Below are 16,151 nucleotides of genomic sequence, written 5' to 3'. Positions count from 1 at the left end.
TCAAAAGATTATTTATCCTCTATTTTTATTTATAACTAAACTTTAATTTCCCTATTTCTAAAGTATTATATAATATTGGGTAAATTACCACGATCCCTTAATATTTATCATAATTATGAATATTCTCTATTATTTGAAAAATTATAAATACCCCCTATAATTAGATGAAAAAATTTTAAAAATTATAAAAAAATTATCCACTTAATATATAAGAAAATAAATTCCTTTTAAGAAATAAATAAAATTACAATTGTCAATCCACAATGATATTTTTGTCAGTTTATCATAAAAATAAATATAAATCTAATAAAAACTAACAGTTGAATTAATTATTAGACGGTCATTAAAATTAATAAATATTAAAAAAAATTTATTAAAATATTAGTAATTATACCATGGAGGAGATGGTTGTAATTTACCTGACAATATTTGTAAAATCTAAATACATCACAGATAAAAGAGTTATACAAGATGTTTGACATAAACTATTCCGCGAGGGCTCCATCTGGGCCTGGGCCAAGAAATGCGGCATTGGATGTCTTGAGACTCAAGTCAGTCTGCTGCATAGCGATCCAATACACGAAATTTTAGACCAAGCTGGAAGAGCTGGAAACATACTAGAAGTCTTGGCAAGGAAAGCGGAAAGGAAAAAAAGCAAGTACAGGGGGTTCGCTAGGAGTTTTGTAATTGGGTGCATCCATGATGCATTTCTTGGTATGGTTTTCCATCTATCCATTGGTAATTCTAGTGAAGAATTTGGAATGCGGGATCTTTTGCAAGTGGTCGATGAAATTCCTGTGAGAATTTTGTGTTAATTGCTTTGTTGTATACTTATGTATTTTTGGTTGTATCTGCTTGCAGAGAAAGTTCTCAAACAAAACCTCTCTCATACGTGCTGTGGCTTTGGCTACGGCTGGGTCAGGGATATTTTGCTTCACCTCTTCCTCAGATTACAGTAAGGATTGCTGGGAATGTTTTAAACAGTTCTTTGCTTACGCTAACTAATTGTTTTAGAATTCAGTTTTACTCATCACCTTTTGAATGTATATTTACCGTAGATAAGTCAGTATTGGTTTCAATCCCGGCATCCTTCCGGGATTCCTTAACGTGGGCATGGAGAACTATGGAAGAGAAGAACCCTTGTACTGCACTTATTCACTCAAACAATTCACCGTATGGTATACTGCATTGCTTTAGCATTTTTGTGCTTCTTGTTTTTGCATATGTACCTATATTTGTTTATTTCCTTTCTAATCAATAGATACCGTGTAACTGTAGGTGTTCTTCCACTGTTTTTTTCTAGACCTGATGCTGGTCCAGATCCCAGCATGAGTAAAGGATATGGACTGGATGCTGGAGATAGTCCCAAACATTCGTGCAGCTGTCTTGGCCGTGATACAATTGCAAATGCAGCGGCTAAGGTTGGTCCTGCTGTTGTCAATTTGTCAGTGCCACAAAGTAAAGTTTCCTTCTTTTTCTTGTTCCTGTGATTTTGTGAATTTGCAAAGTAAGTAATATCTTTATGTATTCTGTAGCTCAATATTGATGTTTCTGCAGGTTTTCATGGTATGACTGTGGGTAAAAGCATTGGATCAGGAACCATTATAGATGAGGATGGTACTATCTTGACTTGTGCTCATGTGGTGGTTGATTTTCAAGGCTTGAGGTCTTCATCTAAGGGAAAGGTCTGTATTTTGACGGTATCCTTTTTTCTTAGGGAATAGGCACAAATATCTCTACTTGAAGTTGTCAATGATATCTTTTCATTTTTCTTAATCATTTTACGGAAATGATGTTGGATCTTCAAATGGAATTAATGAATATATACTTTTGTCCTCTACATTTTGAGTTTCAATTGAATTTATCTTAGCCGCATTAAGTATTAATGGGCTATGCAATGCACGAGTGCCTGCTTTTGAGAGAAGTGGAAATGAAAAGCATTGGTTGTGCATTATCTGGTATGAAGAATGTTGTATCTTTTAACTAATCAATATCTGATCTGAATTATTATTGGAATCTATACAATTTTCCTGTTGTCTCTATATAATATTTTTTTATGCCAGTTACTGGCTGCACACTACAATTTTGTTGTTCCTATACCACTAGTTAGCAAGTGAGTTTCAATTTTAGTGCTGCATTTCTCAGAGGAACCAAAATCAGTAGAACATGGATGTCATGTTCTGTTGAGTGCATTCAGTTTTGAGCAATAACCTAGTTTAAGTTTGCCTTGTAAGAGACACACATCCATGGGGTATTTTACTATTTTACATGTTTGATCATCAAAAGTTAATATAAACATGGATCAGATGTTATACATAATGCATAAGTTCATTGTGGCAGGTTGAAGTGACTTTACAGGATGGTCGGTCATTTGAGGGCACAGTGGTGAATGCTGATCTACATTCTGATATAGCAATAGTTAGGATCAAATCTAAAACTCCACTTCCAACAGCAAAACTTGGGAGCTCAAGTAAGCTTCGGCCTGGCGATTGGGTGGTGGCTATGGGCTGTCCCCTTACCCTCCAGAATACCATCACAGCAGGTATTGTAAGGTAATTTGCCATTGCCTTTTGTGTTATGTATGTTATGCTAATATACCACGTCTTTCTGGATCTAAACTGTAAAGCTATGAGCTGCTCCAAAATATTGTGACGCCTTCTTTTTGCTTCAACTGTTGCCTCTAGTTGTGTTGACCGTAAAAGTAGTGACTTGGGTCTTGGAGGAATGCAAAGGGAGTATTTGCAGACTGATTGTGCAATAAATCAGGTAACTTTCTATATTTCCTTCACCTGCTTTTGGAAATTGTTGCAGTATTCATCCCCAATCCAATCCCCACTCCCTGGGAAGGAAGCTTGAGTTGAAGGGGGAAGTTTATCATTAGGGGTCATGACATGATTTAGGATCTTTTCTATTTCTTCCTTCCTATATCTGCATCCAGGAAGATACACAAAACTACTCACACTTGCGCTAATACATGTTTCAGTGCACAGATATACATATATGTTGCTTCTCTTTTATGGTTGGCAGTGGGGTTGGGTTGGGATTGTGTTGAGGTTGCAGTTCTTCATTGCTGCAATAAGTTTCTGTAAATATTTTCTCATTGCTGAGTGGAACATGCATAAATGAAAGGCATTGCTGTAAAGGCATGTATTTTCACTTTCTTGGAGGTGTTCATTGGTTATACTAGTCATCTTCATTCAAGCTTTTAACTGATACAGTTGATTCTTTTCTTTCTTTTCTCCTTTTCTCCTTTATGATAACTACTTCCTGCTAGTCAGCACTCAGCAGAAGATGTCTCGATCAACTATTCTTCTTCTTGAAACCTACTATTTACTGCCAAAGCTGAAGGTGTTATATATTGCCACTTTAACTTGTTTGTCATTGTATTTGATGTAGGGTAATTCTGGTGGACCGCTTGTCAATGTTGATGGAGAAGTTGTAGGTGTAAATATAATGAAAGTGTTGGGGGCTGATGGGTTAAATTTCGCCGTCCCGATTGATTCTGTTTCAAAAATAGTAGAGCACTTCAAAAAGAATGGGTATGCTTTTGAGTTGTCCACTTAGCCCCCCTCCCCCACCCCCCCTCTCACTCTTGCACTCACACTCACAAATATAGAGGCATGTAAACACGTATAAAGACACGTTCTCAAGATCACAGTCACACAAGCTACTTCTAGTACTAATACCTAATATTCTCTTGGTCTCACTTATAATGTCGTTGGCTGAGCGTTCAAAGTTGGTGTTTACTTGTCTTATTAGAAGTTAAATGCTCATTCTTTCAGTTTTACCTCAATACAAATTGTGGGTAAAAGAAATTTGACATAAAATAGTTGTTCTTTGAATTTGGATCCATTTGACTATAACTTTTAAATACTAATAGTATTGATTTCTAATAATGTGCAGTTCTCCTAGACCAATAAAAGTTTCAAAAATCAAAGTTTAAGTCTATGCATTGAAATGAAGAGTAGGCATTTAACATTTCTATTAAAGTTCAAAGTACATTTATTACTTTGAGAATTTTAAATAAGTGACATCTTTTAAATGCATAAATTTGAGAAACTTGTGAACATAATTTAACCTATGCTCAATAGTTTTTAGGATATATATTTTTATTTTTTATTCAAACTAATAACTTAGAAGAACAGGTCCTAGTTGATTCTTTAAAGCTATTGCTTAGCAGTAAAATTGATTGTTTCTAAATAAAATTTAGGCCTGTCACTTTATTTAACAATCATGCATTTGGGCAATTGTCAACCATTTTTAACTATGAAAACATATAATTTTTAAATGTGAAAATAGGTCAAGTCTGTATTTGTTTATATCATTGTAGAGAGCTTTAAGTTCAAAGTTTGCTTACCCTCCTTTTTGTGGAAAAAGAAGAATAATACAGATTGTAGAACTACACTCTTTGTTCACGAGTATATGGGTGGATATACTTGGTCCTTTATATTATCATTTCTGATCAAATAGTGCCAACTGGGGGGTGTTTGCCAAAAAATTCAGACATTGAATGATGTAAACAGTACTAGCGAAAACCTTAGTAGACATGAATGTTCCTTCTTCCAGGAGATAAGTTACCCGAAAATTTCATGTTTGGGGCAAAGGAGTTAGAATATCAAATGATACATTTAAAAGTTTCGACTGAATTGTGAGAGAAGCTAATTTAAGGATAAAAAGCATTTTACCTGTGAAAATGGTGCTATTCATATGTACTTGCTCGGTTCTTGTTACAGCATACATAAACTAGAAGTAATATGTTGTATTGCCTGATGCAGCAAATTGTTCCACCATTTCCGTGGATTGGTGACTCTTTTAATGCAAAAGAAATAGTTGATTCCACAAATTTCTCAACTCCCAAACTATATTAGAGGCTTTAAGATTGTGTTAGCTACTTGCTTCAACATCATTCATCCATGTCTATTTTAATAAATCATTATCTATATTTGGATCCAAATAACAATTAACTGAACAAGTTGATTAGCTTTATGTTACTGTTGCGACTGTTGCGAGTAATTCTGAAACAGCTGAATTTTTTACCGACTTTAAGGATCTTCTTAAGCTAGAAATTGACTGATCAGTGAAAGTCTTTGTATTATGAACATGTGGTTCAGTCGTCCAAAGCTAAATCAAAGTCATGCACAGGAGCGCACAGCAGAAGAATGCAACTTAATTAGGCCTTCTAATCTTTGTTTTGCATTCTATATGCTACCTCAACTTTTAGTTATCACCTCTCTTATGGATGGTGGCGATCGCCTTAATCCAATGCTCATGGGGGGCTCACTAGAACCCCTCATTGTCCTTTCCCTATAAAATTGTACTTACAATTGGTGGAACACGTTACCATGTTTGTGCATATGTTTTAATATATAAAACAATAATGCTTCATTAGCGAAGCCCTTTCAAATTGAGTTTCTCAATCCCCTAAACCTTTCTCCATTCTCACTTACTGGAACTTTGTATTGCAGCCGTCCCTTAATCCTTTGTCTTCCATGCCTTCAACTAACATATATTGCCCAGTATGGCGTGTTCATTGTTTATTGGCTTCATCCACTACTACGATGCCTTAGGCTCTGTGCAGGTCCTTTCTCCCTTGTCGTTCAATTTGCTTTCAGTGGGTACTTCATTTTGGCTCTATTTTCTCTTTGCATTCAATTAGGCTCCCCTTTTTTGGCTGAGGATGAGATTGTGGCTGAACACTTTCCACCCTAAGGCCATGTTGCCTCCCATCGCTAGACATTCAGCTTTAATTCGCATTCTGTGGTTTTCTCGTGTGTACTTCTAAAATCTTTAGAACTTATGATACACAGTAATAATTTGAATAGTTTATGATGCAGGAGAGTTGTCCGACCTTGGCTTGGTTTGAAAATGCTTGATCTCAATGACATGATTGTTGCACATCTAAAGGAAAGAAATGCTTCCTTTCCAGATGTCAGCAGAGGAGTTCTTATACCTATGGTCAGATGCTTATTTAGATATATGCATGGCACTATTTTCCCCTTTATGTGATTTCATTAATGCTGTTCACTTATGTTTCTCTTAATCTCTTTCCGGGGAGTGTTTAAGGGCTGTCAGGTGTGGCTTCCCTCATGGATTTATTGTGAATGTGATTAAACATATCTAATATGCTTGATGCATCACTAACTGCTTCGTCAATATCATCCGAGATAATTGTTACTGAGATATTGGTGATTTTTCGAAGTTTGTTCTAGTCGGGAATATTGGCTGTTACCGTTTAGAAGTAACAAAGATATTGGTGAATTAATCAACATAATATAACAAATGGAATTACAATATAATAGCATCCAAAGTCTGATAGCTTAATCTCAATTTAATACCAGAAGAACTATTGTGTTGTGTGAATTATGCAATATTGATTACGTTGGTTGGATAATTTACATATCCCGACATACAATATTCAAAGGTTGCATGAGTACCAAAATAACTAATAGCTTTTCCTGTGCCAATCAATATAATCACCAAAATACTGTTGGCACAAGTCCTTGTTGCCTTTCTCCTGGATTTTCTTTGTTTACATCAGTTGCCAACAACTGAGCTAAAATCTAATGAACCTGCTGCTCAAAGGCTATTATCTTTTATTTATTCCTTGAGGATGACTTATTCAAACTTCTTCATTTTCAAAAGAAAAAGAGGGTAGTGGAATGGGGAGTAGACAATGGCTGTAAAGATTTATGCCATGGCCGAGTATTGTACATTCATTCTCAAGGGGCTGTCAGTCAGCCTGTTTGTTCGTCCGCATAGCATTAGATAATGGATGGATGTTTCTGTGTAGAACTGATTATAGTTTTGCAAAAAACTCGTAATGTGAGAGCGGGGGGGGGGGGGGGGGGGGGGGGGGAGAGAGATGGCTTCTTTATTGTACTTGGATCAAGTTAAATCATATGGGTTATGCCAAATTTATTATGTTACTCATTATGTCAATCTTTGTTTGCAGTTAATATTTGAATTCAGATATGGTAAAATATGAAGTTCACATGAATGCTGTTAAAATGCTCATTGTCTATTTCTGCTGGTGGCATATGTTGATATGGGTTACTTTTTCACTTGGTGGAAAAATGTTAATTTGGTATTAAAATGTTTCTACACATTTCGGTACTTGATAAATACTGTTGGTACTGGTGACAAGGTTTTTCATGTCATTTCTTTTCCCATTGATTGATCTTGCTATTGCGTTAAGCTGCAACATGTGGCTCTGCTTTCTTCTAACACTGGAAAATGAGAAGATTTTCTATTTTGCATAACAATAATAACAGTGAACTACCATAACGTACTAAAAAGTATGACGAATTAAGAACCAAAGTAGTTCCACATAGAAAATCATTATGGTGACTACTTGATGTTTGAGCTTCAGTAGTGAGAGAGTTTATAAATGCTCGACTTTCAGGATCTGATAGTTGTTGCTATGAAGGCATATTTTGGTTGTTGATATCATCCACCTGTCAGCATGATTATAGCATTGTCTTGCATTAATGAGTTGCACCATAAGCAAAGTTCTCAATGTCTAATCTGCATATTGATAAGAGGTCAATAATTCTCGGGAAAAAGGAATGATAGAGTTGTTTCTTTACCAGGTATCACCAGGTTCCCCAGCTGATCGTGCTGGATTTCGTCCCGGAGATGTTGTAGTTGAATTTGGTGGGAGGCCTATTGGAAGTATTAAGGAGGTAAGTTGCATTTTCTTTGGTTAATGTTTCATTTTCATAACATAAAGCCAAATTGTAAGCCAGCAGTCTACACAGGGAGTTTTAATTGCTACAGTGTTCATTAATACCAAAATCCTCTCAATGCTTCATGCATGTTCTTTTTCTTTTCTTTTCTTTTTTAAATTTTTGGGAAAAAAATTCTGGTTCGTTTGCCTCGTTCTGATGCATTTGATGCTCACTCTGGTTGTGGGACAAGCCGTGAATTGTTTCTTTGAAATCTTTTAACTTTGGTAACAATTAGTTATCATGTGCCGAATACATTTAAATTTGTCCATAGGATGTCGTTAGCTTGCCAATCTGATTGATTTTATCTTCGTTTTTTGTTAGCTTATCAGATATTCACCATAGCTCACAGGTGATATTGTATCAAACTAAATTCATTGATTCTTCTACCCCAGGTGATCGATATTATGGGGGATAAAATCGGAAAGCCTTTCAAGGCTGTAGTGAAAAGGGCAAACAACATAACTGTGAATTTGACTGTCATTCCTGAAGAAGCAAATCCAGATATGTGAATCAGTGCTTCCTCTACTTCATCTTCTCCTTTTACTTTATGCCTTTAGCTCTTAGGTATAAGGTATGAGTCTGTGTTGAGGCGAAGGTTTTACCAACTATGAATACTTGCTGTGTATGACTTGTGAACAAGTAAAGGTATAGTTTAATCTTTCTTTTTCTCCTTTTTGGGGCATATAATGGTGTGAGCTAACAGGTTATGTCCTCAACCTAACTACAGAGCAAATAGGTTAACATTCCTGATATATATATATAAGGCTAATTACACATTGCACCCTGAGAATAACTCAAATGACACTCTCCACCCTAAGGAAAAAAACTTGCAGTTTCCATCCTGAAAACATACTTTCTTTTTGGCATGTTTCAAGCCAAAGGGGGAGGGGCAAAAGTGTCAAAATAAGGGACAAGTTTATAATTTGTTTTCTTAAAAATTAAAACATCCAATTTTAGAAAAAAAAAAGAATCATAAAATCACTATTGAATAAAACAACAAATTGTAGAATCCAACTCAAACAAATCAATATATCTATTCTACATGCAGAACGTTCAAACTTCACTCAAAGGAGAAAAAAGAAACAAAGGATTTATACATTTTTACCTCTTTCTTTTTTTGGAGGAAAAACGATGAAATTATATTAACTGAAACCAAACGACGAAATTACATCTGACTACAAATTTGGAATAAAATTACTACTATATATATATAGGCTGGAGTAGATTAGTGGTATTATAAGAACCATCTTTTTCTTCTTTTGATCCTAATTTCTAGGCGATTTTGGAATTTAACTCTTGTGTTTGATCAATTTTCACAGCAATAGTTGTTGTAAGAGCAGCTTCAATGATGAGATGAAATTCTCAAAAATTTAAAGTTAGGAGACTAAATTGTAAAAATAATTCGTGTAGAATTAATAATACCATCCCCATAAAATATTAATCGAAAATTATTCACTATCTTTGGTTTCATTTTTAACTAGTTTTGGTGTGTTTTGTGGAGATAGAGAGAGAAAAATAAGGATAAATAAGTATGTATTAGAGATGGTATCCATGTTTGGATTTATTTTTGGAGATAATATAAAATAAGCATGGTATGTTTGATGTTATTTAAAAACTACTGTTCATTGTCAAATTATATCTTTCATATTTATTTATATATATGTATGAGTATGTATAGTTTTTTTAGTTGTAGGGCTTATAATTAATGTAGACTTATTTTTACCAAAAAAAAATGACACTGTTTCAAAACATTTCAAAACACCATCAAAACTTTCGAAACAAATCAATCAACTTTCATGCAAAAGACAAAACCTCATTCAAGAGACAAAACCCTAGAGACTACGACGAATTCACATAAATATATTATTTTGTAATTGTGTTTTTTTTTTATTTTATTAGAGAGGAAAAAATGAGATGAAATGTGTTCGGTTGAGATATATTTTTTTTAATTATAAGTTTTATATGATTTTGCTCTCCAATTTATACTTGAGCTTTAATTATGTATAGAATTTATTATTTATTAACAATACTTTTTTATTGTAAATTTTATTTTATGAAATCAACTATTTTTTAATAGTAAAAGATTTTGCTTTTACTTTATGAATTTCATGAAAAATTGCAAAGTAATTATTATGAAGATAATAGGATTGAAAAGGTCGTATAAGAAAATTGTTCAATGAAATGGTATAACTTAAACAAATAAGAAAAATATATAGGCACTAATAAAGTACTGAAACACATGTCCATCAACAAGGATAGTGGTTAATTGATGGACATTTTTGTAAAACGACACTAAAATACCTGTCTTCAACAATAATAAAATATATCTTCAATTATAAGTACTAATATGCGTGGCACACTCAAATATGCGTGGCTTGGGTTGTGCTATGTTGTCCTCTTGAATCTGACTTTCTTTCGGGGCTTTGTTTATTGGAATTATTCTGCTACTAACAGCTATATTATTTTCTTGAACCTGAACAGGTTATTAGGATTTCATACATTATCATTTTGAACCTGGACTAGTTTCTAAGTTTCATACATTAAAGACATTATGCTGCTTACCAGGGAAAAATGCAGCCCCCCCCCCCCGGTGATATGGGCAATATGCATGATACCCCCTGTTATATAAAAAATACCAAATTACCTCCCTGTGAAAATTTTATTGGAGCAATTGGACCTTGCGAGTGGAAGGTGTGGCGCACGAGCCAATGTTGCGACTAGGGGGCCATATTTATGTTGGTTTTCTGACAATTTTACCCATCTTTCATCAAATGAAAGAGATAGTGCAAAATACCCCCTGTGTTAGTGTAACGAGCAAATTACCCCTTGCATTTTTTCCCAAATAAAAGTGCAGTAGCTTGCTCATATGTCATTGCAATTTCCCCTTCTTTCACTTGTTTCTCACGTTTTTTTCTCCAAAAACAAAGAAAATGTCAAGGTCATCTACCTCATTCTGTATTTTAACTTTTTGGCATTTTTGTGACTGGATTCCTCATGCTTAAATTTCAGAAATAGAAGTTCAAAATGTATGGAAAAAATAAACACCAACACTAAACAAAATTGACAAAACCATAAAATTGAATTCCATTAGAAAGGATGAAACTTGATATTTTTTTTACTGCCACATTACAAAAGGAACTGAGCGCCATAGTATAGATAATTTTTTTTCACATTTACAAAAGGAACAGGCCATTTACAAGATGAAGATGCAGTCTAAACTACTGTTGTTGTCTTCTCTTTTGTCTCTCTTTCATCTTGTCCAAAACTTGTGAAATAGTTGGCCTCTTGTTGTATCTCCTAGTTGCAGGTATTGAACAAGCTGCTAGAGTATCATTCCCCAACAATGATGCATTTCTAGGGCCTTAATAGCCTACCTGCTGCTGCATTAAATTTGGACTTAGAAAATATTTGTTGCAGCTAGGTTGGTTTAAGAGTATTTTAATAAAGAAGAACATACCTGGGTTGCAAAGCCTGGTGCAGGTGCAGGTGCAGGTGGTTGTACTACATTGCTGCTTTTTCTTTTTCCTTTTGATGTAGCCTGCAAACTGTAATCAGAAATGAATTTAAAAAAAAGATGAAGGGATAAAACAGAAAGAACATAATTCATTGAACATGCTTAATGTTACCTTTTTACTTAGTTGTTCCTGGCTTAAAGAGGGGGGAGGGCTTGAGATCCATGTGGGATTTCTTCTGGAACAGCAATATTTGCCTGCAAAAAAATTAATTTTGTTACATAACAGATTAAAATTATTATATGACATATTAAAAAACTAACACAGACCTTGAAAAACTTCTACTTTGGATGTATTTCATTCTTGCAGCTGCCCTTGTTGTGGCTTATTTGAAGGCATTTGCTGCAGGTATGCGTCAATTCTTTTCGCGTTGATGTGTTTGACTGCAGCTCATTTGGACCCTTTCTCCTAAGTTTCTTAGGTCTACCCCTTTTCCTTTTAATCTTAGGAGGTTTAAAAGGCTGAAAATTGATTTTTATGTAATCTTGTACCCCAGGGATAGCATGTATCATGTCATTATACACTTTGAGGTAAATTGTCTTCTTATAAACATCATCCACATAATCATCTATTCTTAGCCCTTTTTGAAACAATTGCTGAACAAGCATGACAACATGGGTATCCTGTTAACTGAAACATGCCACAATTGCATGTTTTCTTCTCCAAGTCAACCACATACTTGTCAAGAAGTGGTCAATTTCATACTCTCCCCCACCACACCACCTAATGAAACAATTTCTTGCAGCATGTTGTTGCTTGTTTATCTTCTTTAGGATGTTAGGACAAATTGATCCTCCATACTTCTCCATTCCCTATCTTTTCAATTGCAACCTAGACATCAATTTTGTTCTAATCCACTCAAACATACTTATAATTGGTTTGTCCCTTGCTTCAAGTATGTAATTATTAAAGCTTTCACACAAGTTATTCACCAAAATATCACATTTGCTATGAACTGGAAAATTTGATCTTGCCCAATGTTCTGGATTAATATATCTTAGCCATTCAGAAGCTGTTTCCACATCAACTTTTATCTCTGGATCAAGTTCTTTAATTTTTTTCATAAACCCTCAAATTCCCTTCTGTTTGCAGTTGAGACTGCCTTCCAAAAGTATTCTTTCAATTCAACAGATTTGAATTTCACTTTGAAATTTTCATACATGTGTCTCAAACAAAATCTATGTTCAGCATCTGAAACTAAATCTTTTAAGGCCTCAACAAGACCTTTTTTTCTATCAGAAATAAAAGAGTATTTTGTGGTGCCCAAACTCCATATTTCATCCAAAAGCTCACTCACAAACCAACCCCAAGTATCCTTGTTTTCTACCTGTGTTATAGTCATCACAATTGGGAACATATTATCATTTTCATCCCTTCTCACAGCTACAAGCAATTGACCCCATAGACAGTTTTTAAGAATCAACCATCAAGGCCTATGATTGGCCTACACCCTTCCATAAACCCCTTCTTTAAAGCATGCAGATTGAAATACATTCTATCAAAAACTGGGGGATCAAAATTTTCCAGTTTTTTAAGTATGAGCTTAAGACCCTGGAGTTCTGACAGTTTCATAGTAATCCCACAACAATTCGTATTGCTTTGCATCATCCCTCCTGATTCTCTGTAAAGCTTCTTTTTTGGCTCTCATCACCTTAAATCTACTCACATCCACATTGCATTTTGAGCGAATTCTATTTTTCAGTTGCTGAACAAGAATTGTTGGATTATCTCTTATTGCATTTTCAATTCTTTTTGCAAGATAGGATGCATTGGCAATCCTATTTTCATATGTTCTTCCACATGTATGCTTGCCCTTCATTGTTTTAATTTGGAATGTAGGTCCACCTTGTATTGGTGAGGCATGGATCCTCCATTTACAACCCTCCATTGATTTCTTAAAAATTCAATATCTACCCCATTCCGTATGCACCAGTCCCTCAAAGCCACCCTAAACTGTGCAGCATTTTGGAATTTCATCCCAACTACCAGATTTACATTTTTCATTGAATTAGATTCTTTAGAAAAAGAGTGCTTTTCATTTTGATTTTCATCACTACCTTCTAAGCTAACCAAATCATCCTCATTTCCATCATCACTAGCCCATTCATTTTCTCGAACTTCAGTTTCAACTCTTTCAGACAATTTTTTTCTATTTTTGTCATTCATCACTCTTTTCAATTTTTTCATCATGTCTTTTTTTGTTGGATTTTTCGACAGAAAAATATCATAATCATATTCACATTAAATATCTTCTAAAACCACACTAGGGACCTCACTATCACTCCCCTCACTACCTTGCACATAATCCTCATCAAATGAATCGTCAAATTCCGATAAGGACTCATTCAAAAATCTTTCATACATCTTTCTTTTTCCCTTTTCAGTCATCTTTTCAGAATTGTTTTGAACTGGAATTTCAACATTTTCAGTTATTGGAACATCAGTGAAATTTGGTTCATTTTCAGTTATTGGAACGTCATCCCCCAATGTCACACCCCCCTGCCCCTCACAGTCAACACTCCCAAACTCAACCCCATCCAATCCCTGACCCTCTATACCCTGCCCCTCACAGTCCTTCCTCCCATCACCCTCACACTCATCCCCCCCACCCCCTGCCCCTCACGGTCCTTTCTCCCATCACCCTCACTCTCATTCCCATCCACATCCAATTCATCAAAATCTATTCCATCTAACAAGTATCTAATTTCTTCTTCTCACTCCTTTTCAACTGGATTACCTTGACTATCTACGACTAGAATAGGTTCAACATCCTCTTCCTCTATATAAATATTTACTGGAACATCCAAGTTTTTATGACAATTTTGTAGGTCAACCAAACAAATATCAGGGCATTCTTCTTTAATTTGTCTTATGCCCCATTCTAATGGTAGAGTGGGATCTTTATAATAAAATTTAAGTACTGACTTTTTCCCCCCGCACTGTTCATACATTTCTCCTAATTCATATAAACCCAAATAATCCAAATCCAATTTTTCAAATACTTTCTTGTGCCCTCCTACATAACTAAGTTTAGGATGTTTTACAAATTTTCCACCCCACCAAAAATTTATGTCATGTGTTTGAAATATCTGCACATAAATAAAATAAACCACAAAAAAAATAATGCTTCAGCAAGAAGCAAAACCATAACAATAAAAGCACAGTAACTTCCCAACAGTAAAAAGCATACAATAATGCTTCAACAAGAAGCAAAACCCTGACACAAGGTGCTTTTCATGCACATAACAATAAAAGTATAGCATTATTTAATCAAAGCATAGATTGACTAAAAAAATAGACCCAACATAGTTGGGACCACAAAATGGAATAAAAAAAACAATATAGACAGAAAGGCCTACCTTAACTGCTTTCATATCAGATGCTTTTTCAGCTTTTCCCCTCACCACAGAAATAGATTTTGGCTGAATTGAGAGCCACACAAGACCATTCAAAATATTGGTCACAGCTAAACCAAGTGTCAGCAGATCCGCTCTAGACTGTGAACTGCGAGATAAAGTAAAAGGGACGAGCCGTTATTGTATAAAACATTTATGATAAACAAGAAAATGTGATATCAAATGTTGGTATCAAGCTATGATGGTTTATTATTTTAGTAATTAGCAATTAGAATACACATCCATACCTTTAAAAGAATATACAGTCTAGCAGCAAAATACTGCATAAGTGCAGCAATATACACATCCACATCCATAATTGCAGCAAAATACTGCATAATTGCAGCAAAATGCTCATCTGTTAACATCAGTTAGAGCAGATGATTTTCTTGAAAAAAGATGCCCAAACGGTTCACTAATCGATTTAACTAAGTTTTCATGCCCCAAAACAAATAACAGAGAAAACCTGCAATGCTCCCACAATATCTATTTCAAACCTTTCCTAAAAAGCATTTCCTTCCATCTCAGTCATAATGCAGTAGTACAGGTTCCAGAATTATCGTTATGATACCAAAGAAAATAGAATACAACTATGAAAATCATTCTCAGGACAGAATTTCTTGTAATCTTTAAGAACCCATTCATAATTTTCATATTCAACAGAGAACCTCACCCCATGAAACCTAACAAATCATTATCGTACATCACAAGCATCCATTATCCACTAAAATTATCAACTTTACAATCTCCTTGCACTACTTTTTGCTCTACCCAAAGGAAATTCATCAACATAAAAAAGATTATTGCATTTACCTGCTGGCATCAGCAACAGGGGCAATTCCTGAAACTGTTCGGTTAAAGAGCACGGAAAATAGAGAAGCGCCACCGACGTATATGGGCAAGCTCCGCACAAAGTCATCATTTTTCGAGCGACGGCGTTTGGCGAGGGATGAAAGAAAAGGAAAACAGTTTGCCGAAGGAAATCGGAGCTTGAAATAGCGAAAATCGTTGTTGCAGCAGCGGGCAACGGCGTTTGAGTGGATTTCGCCGGCAGCGGCGGTGGATTTTCAAGGATTTGAGTGGATTTAGTTGCCTTTGTCGTCCCTCTTTTTCTCTCACCAGAAACAAAATTAACATATGAAAACCCTAAGTTTGACTAAAATCAGCATTTTCAAATATAAAGAGGGTTATTTTCATCTTTTACCCTTGTCACCAACATTTAATTCATGTTGGGAGGCAGTGTGCTACAGTATTTAATTGATAGGGGGGTATTTTGCGTTTTTCTTTAATAGGGGGAGTAATTTGCTCTTTATCAATAACACAGGAGGGTATTTTGCTTTTAACCCCTACTTACCATATCACACAATCACTTAATAATGGAAATATTTAATATCAATAATATAATTTTACCATTTTTTATAATGCCAACTTTTTTTTCGCAGGCTTGTTCTTTCTTAAGATACCAATGGTAAAAATTCAGACTGTTAAGTAAATAATTTCGAATATAGTTAGCCAAG

At 34.9% G+C, this 16,151-nt stretch overlaps 1 protein-coding gene and 1 long non-coding RNA gene across 4 annotated transcripts; one reads left to right on the top strand and one right to left on the bottom strand.

The window, feature by feature from the left end:
- Window positions 561–8,396, top strand: LOC105172372 (putative protease Do-like 14). Of its 3 annotated transcripts, none has more exons than XM_011093764.2 (11): window positions 561–714; window positions 862–955; window positions 1,059–1,173; window positions 1,304–1,458; window positions 1,558–1,685; window positions 2,341–2,552; window positions 2,685–2,766; window positions 3,397–3,539; window positions 5,835–5,955; window positions 7,590–7,682; window positions 8,120–8,396. In XM_011093764.2, the coding sequence occupies exons 1-11, from the start codon at window positions 700–702 to the stop codon at window positions 8,234–8,236; spliced, it is 1,275 nt and encodes a 424-aa protein (XP_011092066.1). In that variant the 5' UTR covers window positions 561–699; the 3' UTR covers window positions 8,237–8,396. The 3 variants fall into 3 exon arrangements, with proteins under 3 accessions (XP_011092066.1, XP_011092065.1, XP_020553210.1); XM_011093763.2 differs by having other exon boundaries at window positions 1,059–1,178; window positions 1,279–1,458; XM_020697551.1 differs by lacking the exons at window positions 561–714; window positions 862–955 and having other exon boundaries at window positions 1,279–1,458.
- LOC105172371 lies at window positions 10,852–13,420 on the bottom strand. The gene is made up of 4 exons (XR_848647.1): window positions 11,509–13,420; window positions 11,354–11,436; window positions 11,185–11,272; window positions 10,852–11,104 (listed from the first exon to the last, which is right to left on the bottom strand). It is a non-coding gene; the product is annotated as an uncharacterized LOC105172371 (long non-coding RNA).

The sequence above is a fragment of the Sesamum indicum genome, linkage group LG10 (genome assembly GCF_000512975.1).
Source record: "Sesamum indicum cultivar Zhongzhi No. 13 linkage group LG10, S_indicum_v1.0, whole genome shotgun sequence".
NCBI classification, from domain to species: Eukaryota; Viridiplantae; Streptophyta; class Magnoliopsida; order Lamiales; family Pedaliaceae; genus Sesamum; species Sesamum indicum.
Note: the sequence above shows the minus strand (reverse complement) of the source record. Positions and strands in the feature narration are given on the sequence as shown.